We start from the raw sequence: 17,630 nt of genomic DNA, 5'->3' as shown, positions 1-17,630 counted from the left end.
TTTTATATTTTTGTAGTATAATTGCTGGTACTGGCTGCAGCATATGGATGTGAATTGCACTATGTACTTACTGCAGGTGCTCATACTGTATGTACATATTCATAGGAAGTCAGCAGATATCTTCATGTGCAGCTGTATAAAGTAACATATGCATGATGTTTCCTCTATTAAAAAAAAGCAATACACGGGTCGGACTTCATAATCATAAAAAAGGTGCACAGATTATCTATATAGGTCTGCAGCATACAATGCACAATATATAATTCAGGCTTTAGTTGCATCTAGCAAATACCAGTATTACGCGTAGTATTACATTGGTCCACGTAGTGTAATAAATGAGATCTCTGATTATCTGATGAGACTTTATACTGTAAGTTCTGGGATTTCCCCTTTTCTTCTGTTCTTCCCTTTTTTCTCCCCTGCTAGTATATTCCTGAGTAAAAAGAGATTGTAGTGATAGCAAAAGTTTGTGTTAAGACCAAATATATTTTTCCAACCCCTCCGACTTCCTTTCTGTGTTCTCATTAGTAATCTGGTCTTGCACCGGAAGCCTTTCCCCCTCGTATATGAGGAAGTGTAAAAAAGGATAAAGTGAACGTCAGGCGTTGCAACTTCCACGTTGAGTAACGCTGGGCTTTCCTTTGATTGTAACTACATTCGCTAGTACATCCGCACTTTCCATACCCTCCATTGCTTCAGTTATTTTCCTGTGCAGAGCAGGAAACGTGCAGCAGCCAAGTCTTTCACTCCTTTTAGGTACATTCAGCAGCAGGTTTGAATCAAAATTTTATATCCTCGGAGCACGATTGCATAGAAGGAATTCTGTATTAAGGGCGAAGGGTGTTAAGTTTCCATGCTCGTTCTGTCAGCAGAACCAGCCTTTTGTCAACCACATGATGATTTTACATGATTGGTTTGATTGGACTTTCAGAGGAATTACACATCACATTTTTTTAAACAATTTTTTCCAACACGTTTGATTTTCTGAGCTCAGACTTTAATTTCGTCCTCGTCATCCATATAACTGTAGGATATTTTCTTCCTTGGCTGGCTCATGAACTCTGAATCTCCGGTCTCAGCCCTGTTCTGTCCCTTTAAGAGGCCGGCACCATAGTGACGAGCGAGCACGTCTGTAGCACTCTGAAATCGTTTGCTCTCCATCCTTACTCCCATCATTCCCCTCTCAGAAGACCCCATCACTACATCAGGAACTTTAACAGAAAGCCCGACTCCATTCGACTCCATTGCGCTCCCCTCCTCCTCTTCCCACTGGGCCCCATGTGGGATCTTTCCACTCCCACAGTCTTCCTTCAGCAATGAATCCACGTATGAGATTGTGGCCAAGGAGTCCATTTCTGAACCTTCAGCGGTCAGCCCGCATGCTGACCCTATCTCCTCTCCCTCCCAGGTGTGGCTGCGCTCCTCCGGGTGGCCATCGATGAGGCTAAATACCTCGCTCATGAGGGAGGGGCCAAGGTCAAAAGTGAAGGTATCCAGGGAGGTGAGGGAAGGAAGGGAGTCGGAGAAGGCAGTGGTGCGACAGGGGTCGGAAGTTTCAACAGAGGCGGAGCAGGTGGACAAGATGATGTCAGAGGGGTCGGTCAGAGAGCCGCGGTGAATGTTGGTGGAGCAGGAGGTGGGGATGGAGATGGACGGCTGCTGACGCTCGGAGCGCGAAAGGCGAGGCAAGGTGACAAAACCAGACTCCAGACCTGAGCAGGAGACACATGAAATCCATATATCAATAAAAATCTGCTCAATCCAGAGGTTACAAAGAAACCTCTAAAGCAGTAACAAGCTCAACCACAGAATACCAAAAAAACAAGATGAATACAAACAAGTTAACTCTGCATTGAAGAGTTTGCATATGCAGCTCTTTAAAGTAGATTGATGCAGTTGCATGACTTTACATTCCATTCCAGCAGGGGGCAGTGTTTATTCATATTGCTTCACGATTAAAACCTGGCAAAAAACCACTTCAGCATCCAAAGTGCTGACTTGTCCCGTTCTTGTGAACAGTGAATCATCGGCCCGATGCTGCCGGATCACAGAATAAGTCACGCACTCACAAAATGCTGCCTGCAGGACGAAATGGGTAAATTACAGCACTTCTCAGTGCCAGCTGTATCGAGCCAAGAGTCGGGAGGTTTTCATTTCAACCAACGAAAACAGTTACGGATTTTACAGTTTGCACATTTTAACCAAAGAGAGAGAAAGAATTAAACCAGTTTATGGAGGATTTGTTTCAAGAAAACGTGCAATCTGTCATAACGCAACATAACTGGAAACTTAAGTAGCTTCAGTTCCGTTATTATTTTAAAGGCTTTAGATAAATAAAAATGTTTGCAGACATCAACTCATATCCAGATAAAAACATCACACATACCTATATATAGTTATTTAAAACCTGTTTTCTTTCACTTTCACTGGTGATCTGATCACATTTCAGGGATTAAAGAGGTCAGGAACTCAAATACAATCTGATCACTCACTCATCATTTAAAGGAACAGATATGAAAGAAACTGGATTCCTTTCACTTAACTATAAGATTTGATGTCAATATGCTAAATATGAAGCTGCAAACAGGTGATGGTTAGCTTAGCTTAGCAAAAAGACTGTAAACATGGGCAAACTGCCCCCTTGACTCTGTTTAAAGTTAGGCTTAAGCTTCAAATCTCATTTATTAAGAACAATGAGGCGTCCTTTAAGCTTTTTTCTGGTCCTTATTGTTTCTAACAATATCTAAAAATGTAAATCTGTTTCTTTAAATTTGAAGATCATGAAGTCACTGAATCATTAGACAAATAAGTTAATGATAAAGTGAAAATTTAGAAAGGTTTAAAAAAAAAGATTTTCCTGTGGGCTGTTTTTATATTCACCAAACCCTTCACACACACACACACACGCACACACACACACAAAGCAGGCCAGACTGCATCAGCCATGAGTGTGGTGTTAACAGGGGTCATTCAAACATTCAAACAGCCTCCCAGACAGCTCGCTGCCAGCTCTGTCTGGATCTAGGTGTGTTATCAATGTAAACGCTGCTGATTAGAGCCAAGGTGATTCATAAGGACATCTGGGGCAGTCTGCCTCTAGATCTCTGGGTACATGATGGATTCATTTCACTGCACTTCAACAGATGATCCCCACATTCCTACAGTTCCTAGTTAACGCTGGAACACTGTGCTGGAACTTAACCTATTTGACTTTCGCCCACATGAGACATTGTTTACCAGTGATGTCATTTAATAGAAAGGAAGGCACTTAGGGACAGCTTAGTGATTTGGTCGTTAAAGGATTCCTGAAGGACTGGGCAAAGGTGAGCCTAAGAGCGTAGGGACTAGGGCCTGAGCCTGAGAAGTCCACGAATTACCCAATTAGTTTCCCACATTAAACCGGGCTCAACTAGTGTAACATTAGCTTATATAGCAAACCTGATTTGTGGCATTTATGGTCCCATGTTGGGAGAGTAATTATGTGAAATCAACCCATGCAGAGGCTACAGAAACAGACTTGTGTGCACGACTATAAAGCACCAACAGCGCACTGCTCGTGGTGACAATATCCATAAATTTATCTTGAATACGACTCTGCTAGCCGGTATACTCCAGGGTACTAATGACCATTTTGTTCAGTGTATTTACAATATTCATTACAAGCAAAGTACCATGGCAGTACCTTGGAGAAAATCAGCATTCATTTAGTGTTTCTGTCCTTCCGATCACTTACTGAATGGAAAATCCGTCTCTTTACCCGCTAATTTCTAGTTTTCCTTCCTGATGTTTGGTGTAGGCTGGTAAGGGCTAATAAGAGTGATAAAAGTGAATCAAATTATGCCACGCATAATCATTTGATCCATAAAAACCATATCTCCCACTCACCATAAGAGCTTTTCTTCTCCTCAGGCGTGTTTTGAGAACTGGGGAAGAGCACTTTGGTGGTGGGGCTTCCATTAGGCATATCCACATCCAGCCTGGGCAGGGAGATGGCATTTTTGATGATGGGAGAAATGGCAGGAGGCGGTGGAGAGAAATCCTTGGATGCCTCTCTGGGTCGACTATCAGAGCCCCTCCTAATTTGACGGAGGGTCCTGGAGAAGAAAGCTCCGATCTTGTTGTCGGGACTGGAAACAGAATCAGTTTCCCCATTGTTCCCGTTGGCAGTCCCGCCGTGATTGCTGAGGAAGGATGTGTCCCCAAATACATCGCCACCGCGGCCCACGTGCATGGTGTGACGGAAGTCTCCCAGAGGAGGGCTAATCATGTCCACTGTTAGGTCTCCTTTATGGCGACGCTTGCTGTGGGAATGTGAGACCAGACCCTTCAGACCTGACAGCTTTTCCTGAAGATTCATGATCAGAAATCAAGAATGGCTCGGATCTTCTTGAGAATCAACTCGAAACAATTTCTGGAATTGCCTTTAGTCCCACAGAAAGGTCAAACTTAACAATAAATTTCAACTTCTCTCCTTTTAGAGTTTTACCAAAGTCACTGACAGTTCGTCAGTCCAAAGTATGGACCTGGAAAATAGCTCTCAATGGTTATTCCGAGATCTGAAGCTGTGTCGTTTTTGAGGCTGAAACGTAAAACTCCAGGCCTACAGTGCCAAATAGTTCACTAGAATAACATGTCTGTTTATTATGTACAGGCCAAGTTCTGTCCCAGTCTTTGTAGTTTGTTGACATGCATAGCTGGCTGAATTAAACAGGCACAAATTGAGGAGAACACTATGCAGTTGTGTTCCTGGAGGCAGCCGATCCAGTTGGAGTGTGGTCAGGTGGAATGGCTCGCTTTGGGCTTTGGCTTTGTCAACATCAGCTCAGAAATAGGTCCAAATCCAGCTGCAAACGGTTCTGCGGTCACACCATGGAGCCATCTATTGAAAGTAAAAACAGGGAAAAAACATCTATCTTTAAAATGTAGACAGGGATGTGCTTGTTTTTAAGGTATATTGAAAGAAATGGATCACACTTGCAGTTTGTAATGTGTAAGCTGAGATTCAGAGAGAGACCCTGGTGCTTTCTGTTTCTGGATGCTACACGGCGTTGTAAAGTACAGTAACTTTTCTTTCTTTCCGCAGGTTTTTTAAGATTCTGCATTCCAAGTGTCCGCTGGTCTGGAACCATCTAAATTTAGACCACAGTTACTGCTCCGTGAAGCAAACCAAAGTCTGCTTCTTATCCATGAGATGGGTGTACTTTCAGGGAATTCCTGCTTCCATTTTGTCCTGCTTTGTCTGGAGAGCAGGTTACACAAATTTCATTTTACACTTCCCTGGAAAAATGACTCTCAAAAAAGCTTTCAAAGCAGGAGCAGCAGGCCTCATTCAGCAAGCTCACATTTGTTTATAAACAAGCAAAATATTCTCAGGGAGATAGGAAGAGATAATGAAAATATCCTGATAAGAAAATTACTGTTGCTACAGTGGGGCAAAAAAGTATTTAGTCAGCCACCGATTGTGCAAGTTCCCCCACTTAAAATGATGACAGAGGTCAGTAATTTGCACCAGAGGTACACTTCAACTGTGAGAGACAGAATGTGAAAAAAAAATCCATGAATTCACATGGTAGGATTTGTAAAGAATTTATTCGTAAATCAGGGTGGAAAATAAGTATTTGGTCACCTCAAACAAGGAAAATCTCTGGCTCTCACAGACCTGTAACGTCTTCTGTAAGAAGCTTTTCTGTCCCCCACTCGTTACCTGTATGAATGGTACCTGTTTGAACTCATCATCTGTATAAAAGACACCTGTCCACAGCCTCAAACAGTCAGACTCCAAACTCCGCCATGGCCAAGACCAAAGAGCTCTCGAAGGACACCAGGAAAAGTATTGTAGACCTGCACCAGACTGGGAAGAGTGAATCTACAATAGGCAAGCAGCTTGGTGTGAAAAAATCAACTGTGGGAGCAATCATCAAAAAATGGAAGACATACAAGACCACTGATAATCTCCCTCGATCTGGGGCTCCACGCAAGATCTCATCCCGTGGGGTCAAAATGATCATGAGAACGGTGAGCAAAGATCCCAGAACCACACGGGGGGACCTGCTGAATGACCTGCAGAGAGCTGGGACCAAAGTAACAAAGGTCACCATCAGTAACACACTACAACGGCAGGGAATCAAATCCCGCAGTGCCAGACGTGTTCCGCTGCTGAAGCCAGTGCATGTCCAGGCCCGTCTGAAGTTTGCCAGAGAGCACATGGATGATACAGCAGAGGATTGGGAGAATGTCATGTGGTCAGATGAAACCAAAGTAGAACTTTTTGGTATAAACGCAACTCGTAGTGTTTGGCGGAAGAAGAATACTGAGTTGCATCCCAAGAACACCATACCTACTGTGAAGCATGGGGGTGGAAACATCATGCTATGGGGCTGTTTTTCTGCCAAGGGGACAGGACGACTGATCCGTGTTAAGGACAGAATGAATGGGGCCATGTATCGTGAGATTTTGAGCCAAAACCTCCTTCCATCAGTGAGAACTTTGAAGATGAAACGAGGCTGGGTCTTCCAACATGACAATGATCCAAAACACACCGCCCGGGCAACAAAGGAGTGGCTCCGTAAGAAGCATTTGAAAGTCCTGGAGTGGCCTAGCCAGTCTCCAGACCTCGACCCCATAGAAAATCTGTGGCGGGAGTTGAAAGTCCGTGTTGCTCGGCGACAGCCCCAAAACATCACTGCTCTCGAGAAGATCTGCATGGAGGAATGGGCCAAAATACCAGCTACTGTGTGTGCAAACCTGGTAAAGACCTATAGTAGACGTTTGACCTCTGTTATTGCCAACAAAGGTTATGTTACAAAGTATTGAGTTGTATTTTTGTTATTGACCAAATACTTATTTTCCACCCTGATTTACGAATAAATTCTTTACAAATCCTACCATGTGGATTCATGGATTTTTTTTTCACATTCTGTCTCTCACAGTTGAAGTGTACCTCTGGTGCAAATTACTGACCTCTGTCATCATTTTAAGTGGGGGAACTTGCACAATCGGTGGCTGACTAAATACTTTTTTGCCCCACTGTATCTGGCTCTAACACCAGATTACTGCTGTATAGAGCTCCCAGCAATTACAGGCAATGTGCTTTGTACAGTAGGGGGAAAAAGTAATATGTTAAAATGTTAGTTATTATACTTTTTTTTAAAAATACATCTTTCACTATCCTACCTTTTCCCCTTAGCTCTTTAGTTGTACCTTCTCTGAATTTTGGTATTAGTCCAAGTTTAATCATTTATCTCTTTCCTTCTTTTATATTTTTTCCAGTGGCTCCACAGTGTAGTGGTTAACACATTTGCTTGAGATTCCAGGAGAAGACGCAAATCCCTGGGAAGGTTGTGTGAGGAAGGCAACCCCTTGTGGCTGAGGGAAAAGAAGCTTATAATTATATTTCTTTTCCATGTTTTCAATGTCTGCTTCGTTTCAACATCAGGAAATTAACAAGATTTGTCAAATTTATCTGAAGAGTTAGGGTTTAAGCTTTTAATTTTTATTCAGGTAATATTAATCAGATGTTTTATTTTTCTTTAGAATGTAGCAGGATGGCATTATGTAACCTTTTGTAGGAGAAGCTGAAATATTTTAACATAAATGAGCCTTTTCTCAAGCACCACATTTCTATCTCTATAGCAGCATGCTGCACCTCTGCTCTACAGGTCCCTGCTTCTGCTACATTATCAACAACAGATGAATGAATTATCTACACTGCAAGAAACTGACTTTCACTTTCAGCCCCTGGTATCTGTGGCCGTAGATGACACGGCATTGAAGACATGATCTGGATGCTGATCTGTTCCAACTTTTCATGACGCTGGAAAAAGACACTTTTTGACAGTGAAAACTACTGTTAACTACATAAAAGAGAAACGCGTGGATGACATGTGTCTCTAAATAAATGTTACGCTCATGGTTTGTAGGCTTTGCAAGTCATGGCACTGCTGCTGTGATGGGCTGACAGAGAGGATCAACTCTAACCTATTCACAAGTTAGAACCTGCACTCCATGATGCTGTAAAACACATCACGGGGACTCTTAAACTACTCACTAAATGAGACACTAGCAGACTTTGCCTCCTTCGTAGTATGGAGAATTGAAGATGAGGGTAAAAGAGCAGCAGGCTGCAGATGAAATGCAGCAGGAAAGCAGAAAAACCCATCATCAAAGCAGAATGTCTTCTTGTAAATATTCTGCAGTGGAATATTTATTTATTCTTTTTTTCAGCTTTGTGTTGCTGAAATTTGAGATGATTTCCTGTTAAATATTGGCACAGCTAGACAAATAGCATTAAGCAGAAGGGAGATTTAATTCTGGCTGTTTTTGTCATCTGCTCTGACAAGCTTCAGCATATATAGGACTCTTTATGAATAAAAAATAAAAACAAAACATAGCCCAATCTGATGCCAGATCATCAGTAATTAACAACAGCTAGCAACTAACTTTTTGTACTCCATTTTAATTATGTAACATAACTGATAATCCTTTGCTGCCTTTTTTCAGTCCTGCAGTTCCCCACTTCTCTAAGTCTGTCTTGGCCCTTTGTCATGTGTTCGTTGCCAGCAGAGTAATTGATATTCAATTTGAAAATATTTTAATAGCATGAGCCAACCCTGACATGGACTTCTCGTTCTCTCCACTTTCCAGATGCTGCGTCTAAATATCAGTGGGCCTCCCACGCGTGCACAGGCCCCGTCTGGCTTCATTAATGACTGGCTATGGTTCATGAAATGGAGATTGCGTCAGGTCCAAGGCAGCCTTTCTAATTTGCTCTTGACCGCAGTCCCAGGCCCTCCGCTCCACTTCCCCTGGCTGCCGTTTTAAGAGGGGCATCTGGGTGTGGAGGGGGAGGAAATATACCACATACCAGCGCCGAGTAAAGCCATATCAAGGCTTGCAAAGGGACACAGAAGGACCGCTATACCGAGGTGCGATCTTAAATCTGAGACAGCGTGCAGGCCTGCAAGAACCTGGTAGATGCTCCCATGAGCGGAGCTAAAGCAACAGGCTACCTCCTTGATTAAAATAACGTGCGTGTCGTTAGAGACAATAAGGGAGTAATTCCAAATAAGGGAGAAATATTCATCTTAAGTTAGAGAGAAAAACCCCATCCTAATTGATAACCTGCAGCATTACCGGAATACCGCACACATGGAGGCATTAATTACTCTGGCTGTGTACTTACGGAAAGCTCTGCTCTTTTGTTTCTGCCTGTAATCCTGTTAAAAAAAACCTTTGACCACAGCTCAGAGGGGGTCGGTCCCTCTGACTCATGTCATGTACTTGAAGCCTCCGGGCAAAGCTCAACAACCCATCCACTGTCCTTCTTTCCTCACTGAGAAACTTATTCGTGTGCGCTTGCTGTTTTCTGCACACTCCAGTGAATTATATAAACAGCATGAATTTAAAACAAGCATCAAAAACACATTAAATGGTAATAAGTCTAATGCTATAATCCAGGGAGTAGTCTTTGTGCATTCGTCTTAGATATCAGAAAAATAGGGGAGCACTTGACAGCAGGGACTTGGACATACCCTGGATTATCCCCTAATCCTTCATCTCCTCCATTATCCTCGGTATGGCACCTCTGTCTGGGCAGAGCCTGGCTGCTTCAGCTTGGAACCACTGGTTCTGATTTCTGCAAGAGTTGAAATACAATACAAATGAGTCGGAGGGAAGGAAAGAGTGAGTTTAAAGTGAAGTAGGGTAAGAAGGAGGAGTGAAGGGAGAGGATGGCAAATGCAGGCAGAAAAGAGGATGAAAGGGATAGGTGGTAGGAGGAATGAAAGAAAGCGAAAAGGTCAGCTGAGGAGAAAGCAAAGGGAACAAGATGTGAGAGGATGATGGCACGCTGATGGATGTTTATGAGGAGAAAAGAAGGAACGCAGGCTGTGACATAAGGGAAAAACAGTGGGATTGGTCCACAACCTTATTAATATAATCACTCTTTCAACAGCTGTTTTATGGATAGACTCGTCTCACAGCAGAAACTCTGACTTGTCAGAGCAGTTGAAAGCACAGGTTTATTAAAGATGGCTGGATTCCACTTGTGGGAGAGATCCCTTTATTGTGGACAGGGTTAGCATAGGACATTCGCTGTTCCCAGACAGCGAATCTCAGCGACTTTGGTGATCCAGTGTCTGAGACCTATTAATGTGAGTATCATTTTATGTGGCCCAATGATGAAAATTGAGCATCAAAGCACTAAAAGTTGTACCTAATCACACTTTTATATTCAGTTTTAAGCTGCTTTTCTGGCGAAGTTACTGTTCAGGGGATTCTCAGAACAACATTTCCATGTCACTGTGTACAGTATTTTCCTGAGGTGGCTTTGCTGGATATAAACCAGAGTAACCACAGTCTAATAGGAGCCGTGTGTGTTGGTTGTTGTGTGTGCACGAACACATTCCTGAACATAGCATCAGTCGGTGGAGTCTTTACTACTATCAAACATCCGTCTCTTCAACCTCTCCTCTGATTCAAACCATGTTTACGTCCTAATCTCCATTTTTTTCTTTTCATTTCTTTCCTTTAATTTGTCTTTCCTTTTTAAACTTTGTTTCTTTCTTCATTCTGCCTCGTTCCTTTGTTAGTTTTGTTTCCATTTTAGCTTTCTTTACCTCTAATTGCTCCTTCTTTGTTTTCCTACTCCTTGAACGTCTTGACTGACTTATGAAGGATGTAAAAGCTTAAATATAACAGCCGTCAGGCCACACACACACTTCTTTTCATGGCTGTAACTCAAAATGTTTACTCTGCTACAGTTTGTCTTGAGTAAAATCAGCGGCAGACTTTGCGTTTTATCGTGGCTTTTCCCCTCCCTGCTCTCTCTCTCCCTTCTCATGTCCTCCACTCACTAACCCCGCTAACCAGGTGAACAAACATACAAGATAAGGCCACATTTTTCAGGGTCAGTCTTTGGCTTTCAATTACCGTCCTATTTTCACCAACCATACTCAATTTGAATCCAAGAAAAACACTGCTACACTTCCTCCTCAGTCAAGAAAACATTTTCATGCTTCAATAAATATCCATACTGTCCGAGCCTCTCTGGTTCCTCCATCTGCTGGATCTGGCAGACCTAATTTGCCTACTTTGTTGGATATTTTCTGTTTTTATCTCTTTCATACTCATAGATGCAGTTTTTTCTTTACTGCTCCTGCACTATTTTTGGAATATTTCAAGTTTTGAAATAGTCAATTTACTTTCTTTATGAGCATAAAAGAATACACAAACACTACAAACCACACATAACTAATATTCACTGTACAGTATATATGAATTAACAAGAACAAGACATTGCAGTATTGAAATTAGCTAGTGTCACCTTTTAGCGGGTGGCTTTTTCCTTTTGGTTTGTTTGCTAAGCCTAACCCTGTTTCTTACTCCCGCTGACATTGCCAAGTTTTTTGTTCTTCACAACACGTACATCATTAACAGTGTTAACGGTGGCAGTTATACTCCAAAAAGTCTCAGTTTTCGTTTGCTGCAGGCAGTTTTCCTATTCTAAAGCTACAGCTAGCTCAATAATTAAGCTAACATTAGCTGCACAAGCTGGTTCGCTAATCAAAATATATCTGCACATATATAATGTAGCCTATAGCAAAATTAAATCAGCTGAAAAAAGTTTTTTACTTAACAAAATGTATTAAGTAATCTTGTTAAAAAATAACCTCCTTAAATTAAATGTGTTTCAATTAAATTCTGAAGAGGAGAGAATCTGAAATTTCTGTAATATTTTACTCCCAATACGAGTGATCATTAAAGTCTTCTGGATAAATACACACAACAAACATCTATTTTCAGGCCATCTGTTATGGTGTACAGACACCCAGTATCACATTGGGGAAGTTCTTTAGCAATCTTCTTACATGTTATGTTAAATATCATTTGTGTTTCTAGTTCAGCAGTTCAGGTTGTGTTAGATTAGCTAAGCTGTGACACCACAGGTGCAGTGAGCTGCAGGTTTGCTCATGATTCCCACATTGAGTCAGATAGTTATAGTCAGAGTTTAATACTACAGTAAATAACTTAGTCACACAGGCACATAACCAGTTGGTCACCGAGTAGCAACCACTGGTTCCTGGGGAAAAATGAATATTTCCCAACGAGTTGTGAGTGGTTGGTGTGAAATTGACAGCTAAGTCACACAGGACAAAAGACCAGCCAGTGACCCATGATAACTATCTATCGGGAACATAGACTCTGGCTTGTTTTCAAACAGTTGTTAACTACTTGCAAAGTGGTTGTAAAACCAAAGACAGCAATGCAAACTGTACAGTTAGTCCATTTACCTACAAAGTAAAAGTTGCTACTTTTAAAACTTGTTGGTTTCAGACACAACTTTTACTTTGAAAGTGCTCAGTGAGTTGCTAGTTAGAGAATTTTTGCAGACAAGGCAGCATCTTCCATGCAAAATACGGTTAACTGTGATAATTTGTGAGTGAGGAAAGGAACCACAAGGAGATTTTTGCGGTACAACAACCACAAAATCTGTCAGCAACTACTCGCTAAGTAGTCGGGAATACAAATGTTTCCCTACTGACCAGAGGCTACCAGAGGGTCACCAACCAGTCTCTAGGTCTGTTCACTAGGCCTAAAATACAAAGTTATGAATTAAGATGAATTAAGAAGTTGTCTCAAACAGGAAATTTTTTCATCATTGTTGGAAACACTTGATTTTTGATTTTTTATGTGTGGCGGTGACTCTTAAAAATCTTATTAAAAACTGTCTCAAATATAGGTTTGGTGGCTACACATACAATAACCACAACGTGCACAGATGGATCCTTCACTTCTATGTTTGATGCTTACATTATATTAATCGATGCTGGCTGAACCTCAGACCTTTTAGGCTGCAGATGGTTTATCTTTCCATGAGCCAACAGCAGCCAGCAGTGGCCAGGCAGCTGTTGATGAATAGGTTTGCCATTTTCAGCCTCTTAAAGATTTGGTGTAGACTTTAACCAGTGGGTTGAAACTTGTTGCGTGGTGTGAAAGAAAATACGGCAACTACATTCACACCTTAGTAACTGACCCTTTCCTGGTTAGTTGCGTCAATGACACCTAAAGGTCACAGAGTTTCCCTCAGAGGAATGTAGGACTCAGGTAAAAAAAAAGAAAGAAACATGAAGAGATGAAAGCAATGAGGAATGTATGTACATGTTTACTTAATCAAGTATGTTTTCAAGAACTATGTCATTAGTGCAAATCATGTGGGGGGGTGTACAGAAAACTCATTACACTGCATGTGTTAACCATCTGCTGCTGCGTACAGTACTACAGGATGACAATATCAAGGCAAGTACTCAAGGAAGATATACTGTATGGCTACCGTGGGGAGATTAATTGAGGGAATTACAGAGCCAGTTAAACATGAAAAGGTCAAACACGGTACAGACAGGTCCTCAGAAAGGAAGGCTGAATCCATAACAGCATGTGCTTTATTGGATTTTAAGTTATCATCGCCAGTGACACGGCTGGATGATTATCGACCACCTCAGAGCACGTTTGCCTACTGCAGTCTGTTTTATCACTGCATACGTGTTAGTGTGAGTCTGTTTGTGTTATTTAACAGGGTGGGCTCCCTCAGGGGCTCTCCTGCAGGACGTAGGGTCAGAAGGCCACTCGCCTTAACTTCACCAAGTCAAGTTCCACTGAATCAGTGCACATCCCTGACATGTACAAAAATTGATAGGTTACGTAGTGTGACTGCTGTAATTACAAAGTAGCGTGATCAAAATCAAAGCACATGCCAGATTTTATTTTGACCACGGCTGCAGTGGTGAAATGATATACAGCTGCTGCTGGATATAAATATGCTGCTGAAAAGACTGAGTTTCATGTCAGACGCACAACAAAAGCCCTTATCCTGTACAGTGTGACCACTAACAGCTGGGCTTCAGTCAACATTATTACACGTCTTAAATGAACTGCCTCAGCCGTAACTGAACCTGGATTTACTTCCCTTCTCTCACCACTGGAAGAATTTTTTGTTATAAAGTTAATTAAACAGTATATTTAGTTTTTTAAAGGTGCTGATAATTAATCACATCAAACCACAACAATAATGTCAGCAGGCGGTTAGTAAGTTCTTTTGATTCATGTCCTCACCGAGCAGGTAACGTATCCAGATAGAGGCGAATTCAAGTCCCTCATAAGATTGTAATGCATTTCTCACATTGAGTTTATATATTCATATGACATAACTGCTGTAATATACAACAGAAATCACTACAAAGTCAGTGCACTTACTCCACACGCACGCTTAAAGTCTCTGCGTGGTTATCTAAAATAAAGTCATATCGTGTTCCCAGTAACTTACCACTGCGGAGCTCTTACTTGGTCGTATTAATTTCTTCACAATAACATATAATGGCTAAACGTCCAAAGAGAATATAAACTCACCTCAGCAAACTTTAAAGCGCAGAAACAGTGACCGCTTCCCTCAGGTTTAATTATATTTCAGTGGGCAGTGCTGTGTAGGTTGGGGTGGTGTGAGCGAGCCGCTGGTGCAGCCGGACTGTCCCGCTGGTGCGCCGGGTGTGAGGAGCGGGGCAGCGCGGAGGATGAGGAAAGGGGCGGGCTGAGGTTCAAATAGCAGCGAAACCATTAGAGAGCCGCGACGGGAGCTCCTACATTGCCTCATGTTCCGCTTCTCTGTCTCTCCCCAAAGTGGGTTTGTGTGCAGGTTTTGACGCCGTGATTTTAGAGCCAGACTGAGGCTTTCTGACAAATGTGAAGCCTACTCTATCATGACATAAATATATATATGTAATATAATATATATATTTTTTAAAGAAACTACCCGCAAACTCTGGTCAACTGGGAATCATCAGACTTTATCAGCTGAGTATCTGCTGACTTTGCTAGGAGGAAGTAACCTCCTAATTATGAAATTGTTTAGCAATGACATTGTCTTAATAAGTGATTAATATACGTCAAACTAAGCCCAGTGAGCTTCATTGAATTTTAAACCAGGGGTTTTCACAGAGTTAGAACATTTTCCAGTAAACCCTTCATCATCCTGACACCACCCCTCACAGCACCAGTAATGACTGAGTAACATGACAGATGGACTTGATGTGTCACAGTATGTGTCACATATCAGAGCGTCTACAACGTGGGGATGGTACCACGGACACAGTGTTTATGTTTTAACCTGTCTATATGCACTTTAATGATGCAGCACAGTTTTATAATTTATAGCAAACTATTCCAGAGGAGCCCTTGGTTGCTATGGGTTGCAGACTCCTTAAAATTTACAACTTGAGTTGTGGCTGCTAATTTTGCTAACAATATCGTGTCAGCCATGAAGAAGATGTGGTCATAAAGGGACGGACATGGTCAGCAGCGACACTCCTGTAAGCTGTGGTATGCTCACTTGCTACCGGGGACCCCAAAGTACACCAAGAAAGTGTTCCTCACACCATTACCATCCTGAACAACTGATAGAAGGCAGTTGTTAGCCTGTGTGAGTCATTAGCCTGAGGAGCTGACAGGAACAACACCCAGTGTGGCCTTCTGCTGCTTTAGCTCATCTGCTTCAGAGTTGAGTGTTCAGAGATGCTCTTCTGCATGACTTAGTCGTAACGAGTGGTTATCTGAGTTACTGTTGTCTTCTGAAGCAGTCTGACCATTCTCCTCTGACCTTTAATATGAGGCATTTTCACACAGAGGACTACTTCACTGGATATTTTCTCCTTTTTGGGCCATTTTCTGTGAGAAATACAGATGGTTGTGTGGGAAAATTCCAGCAGATCAGCAGTTTCTACTCAGACCAGGCCATCTGGCACCCACAACCATGTTCAAAGTCACTTAAATCATCTTTCCTCCCTATTCTGCTGCTCAGTTTGAACTTCAGCAGGTCGTCTCAGCCATGATCACATGCCTAAATGAGTTGCTGCCATGTGATTGGCTGGTTAGATGTTTGTGTTATAGATCAGTTGACATTTATATCTAATAAAGTGGGGAAAAAAGTGCATGCAATCAACCGGCGTTAGACTGGTGTTCTCCTTTAACTATTGGCAACATAACTGTGGGGTTATATAAAATTTTGAATAAAGTCATACAGGGCTATAAATGTTCTGTTGATACAGCTGCACACTGACAAAAGCACAGACGAGTGACAAATAGAAAGGAAAAAAGCAACATAAAATGTCTCACTAAGGTGGTGCCAGGACATTTTCTCTCAAAAATATTTCCGTATTTAGTGATTTTTTTGTTGGTTGCGAAGGATGATGCCTAACGTATTGGTCCAAATTCTGTCCTAGGCTTCCAACTGGAATCAGAACTGCTGAGTGTGAAGATCGCAGGATATGATTCATGCCATTTTCAGGTGATCAGTAACAAAAGCTAGTACTGATTTGCAGTGATCCTTTTCTGTAAGGGGATAAGTGAACCAAATTTATGCTAAGTTTCTCCACAGCATCATAGAGCCCCTAGATTGCCTCGCTATAGGGGTCTAGAGATAGTTTTATTCCTTTAACTCGCCTTCAGTTAAATTTCTTACACGTGAGACATTTAATCGCACTAAGGGTAGTTTTGTATTTCAGCGGTGTTTCCAGAAAACAGTTTGAACTGAAATCCTGAGACATGACACCCGTCATTCTCATTTCTGTGATTACTCAACAGTCAGAAAAGGGGAGTGGAGGTTTGTTGGTCGTAGGATAAGTGCCTGCTATTTATGACACAAATGTTTTTTACGTTTAAGTCTCTTAACTCTACAGCATAGCATTCCCATCATAGGGATAAGTTGGTTTTACTCTAATGCACTCTGAGGTGAGTCGAGTTCTCCATAAATGTCTCAGCATGTTCAGCTTTAAACTCCAATTAAATTAACTACGCCCCAAGTGCAGGGCTTAGGCAACAGCCTTTGGGAGTCCAGTCCCATTAAGCGCACATGACAATGGTCCCAGGCTGACCTGTCCAACAGGAAACAGGGCCTTATCAACAGGAACAGAGTCCCCATCCCGTCCTCAAAGGCCAGTAAAAGGCCCGTCTGTCGTTAAAGCTCAGGGGTGGCCTGCAGCTCTGCCAGCTCTGGCACTTCAGCTGACGACACCACAGCCACATTCCACTCGCGAGTGAGCTTAAACATTTCCAAACCCCAGGTACTATTCACACACAGGGGCACACACACACTTACACACACACGAGGAAGTATCGCAACTTGGAAAACTGCCATCATTCAAAGTTTCAGAAAACACTGTCCTCACATTCCCAAAGGCTTAAGTTGGCCTTACACATTCTGTTGAATATAAAGTTGCTTAATGCTGCAAATCTGCTCTCAAATATCCACGTTGGGGTTTTTGTTTTTGTTTTGTTTTTTACCAGATTTCAAGGGCTTGATGAGTTGCTGTTGTTCATTAGCACATAGTTGAACATGTCAATATGACAGACGTTGTTCATCTGTCGGCCATTCTGATCTGAATACCGTCTCACATTTGCAGTCTTGGTCCGTTTCAGGAGCTTCGAGATGAGCAGAGAAAACCAAATGGATGAAATTTGGTTACTTGTTGCTGATTGGTCTATGATTAGTACATTAGCTGATTTACAGTGTGTTTGGTGACAAAGGGCTGAGCTCTTTAAGCACAGACACTGTTTAATACACACCTCTAATCTGTCTAAACAGT

General features: G+C 42.1%; 1 protein-coding gene across 1 annotated transcript; it reads right to left on the bottom strand.

Annotated features, from left to right (window-relative positions):
- Positions 1 to 3: 3 nt before the first annotated feature.
- On the bottom strand, positions 4 to 14,619 carry cdc42ep1a (CDC42 effector protein (Rho GTPase binding) 1a). The gene is made up of 4 exons (XM_085415824.1): positions 14,404 to 14,619; positions 9,531 to 9,634; positions 3,886 to 4,879; positions 4 to 1,712 (listed from the first exon to the last, which is right to left on the bottom strand). Exons 3-4 carry the CDS (start codon positions 4,355 to 4,357, stop codon positions 991 to 993), a joined length of 1,194 nt encoding a protein of 397 aa, XP_085271950.1. The 5' UTR covers positions 4,358 to 4,879; positions 9,531 to 9,634; positions 14,404 to 14,619; the 3' UTR covers positions 4 to 990.
- Between the last annotated feature and the right edge of the window lie 3,011 nt (positions 14,620 to 17,630).

The sequence above is a fragment of the Rhamphochromis longiceps genome, linkage group LG8 (genome assembly GCF_057381845.1).
Source record: "Rhamphochromis longiceps isolate RC_006_pf linkage group LG8, R_longiceps_female_GT1.1, whole genome shotgun sequence".
Classification (NCBI taxonomy): Eukaryota; Metazoa; Chordata; class Actinopteri; order Cichliformes; family Cichlidae; genus Rhamphochromis; species Rhamphochromis longiceps.
This window is presented reverse-complemented; position numbering and strand designations above follow the sequence as displayed.

Coding starts and splice junctions, on each gene's coding strand:
- cdc42ep1a (XM_085415824.1), bottom strand. CDS start 4,357: ATGAATCTTCAGGAAAAGCTGTCAGGTCTGAAGGGTCTGGTCTCACAT. Junction 1,713..3,885: donor GGAGAAGAAAAGCTCTTATG/GTGAGTGGGAGA, acceptor TCTCCTGCTCAG/GTCTGGAGTCTGGTTTTGTC.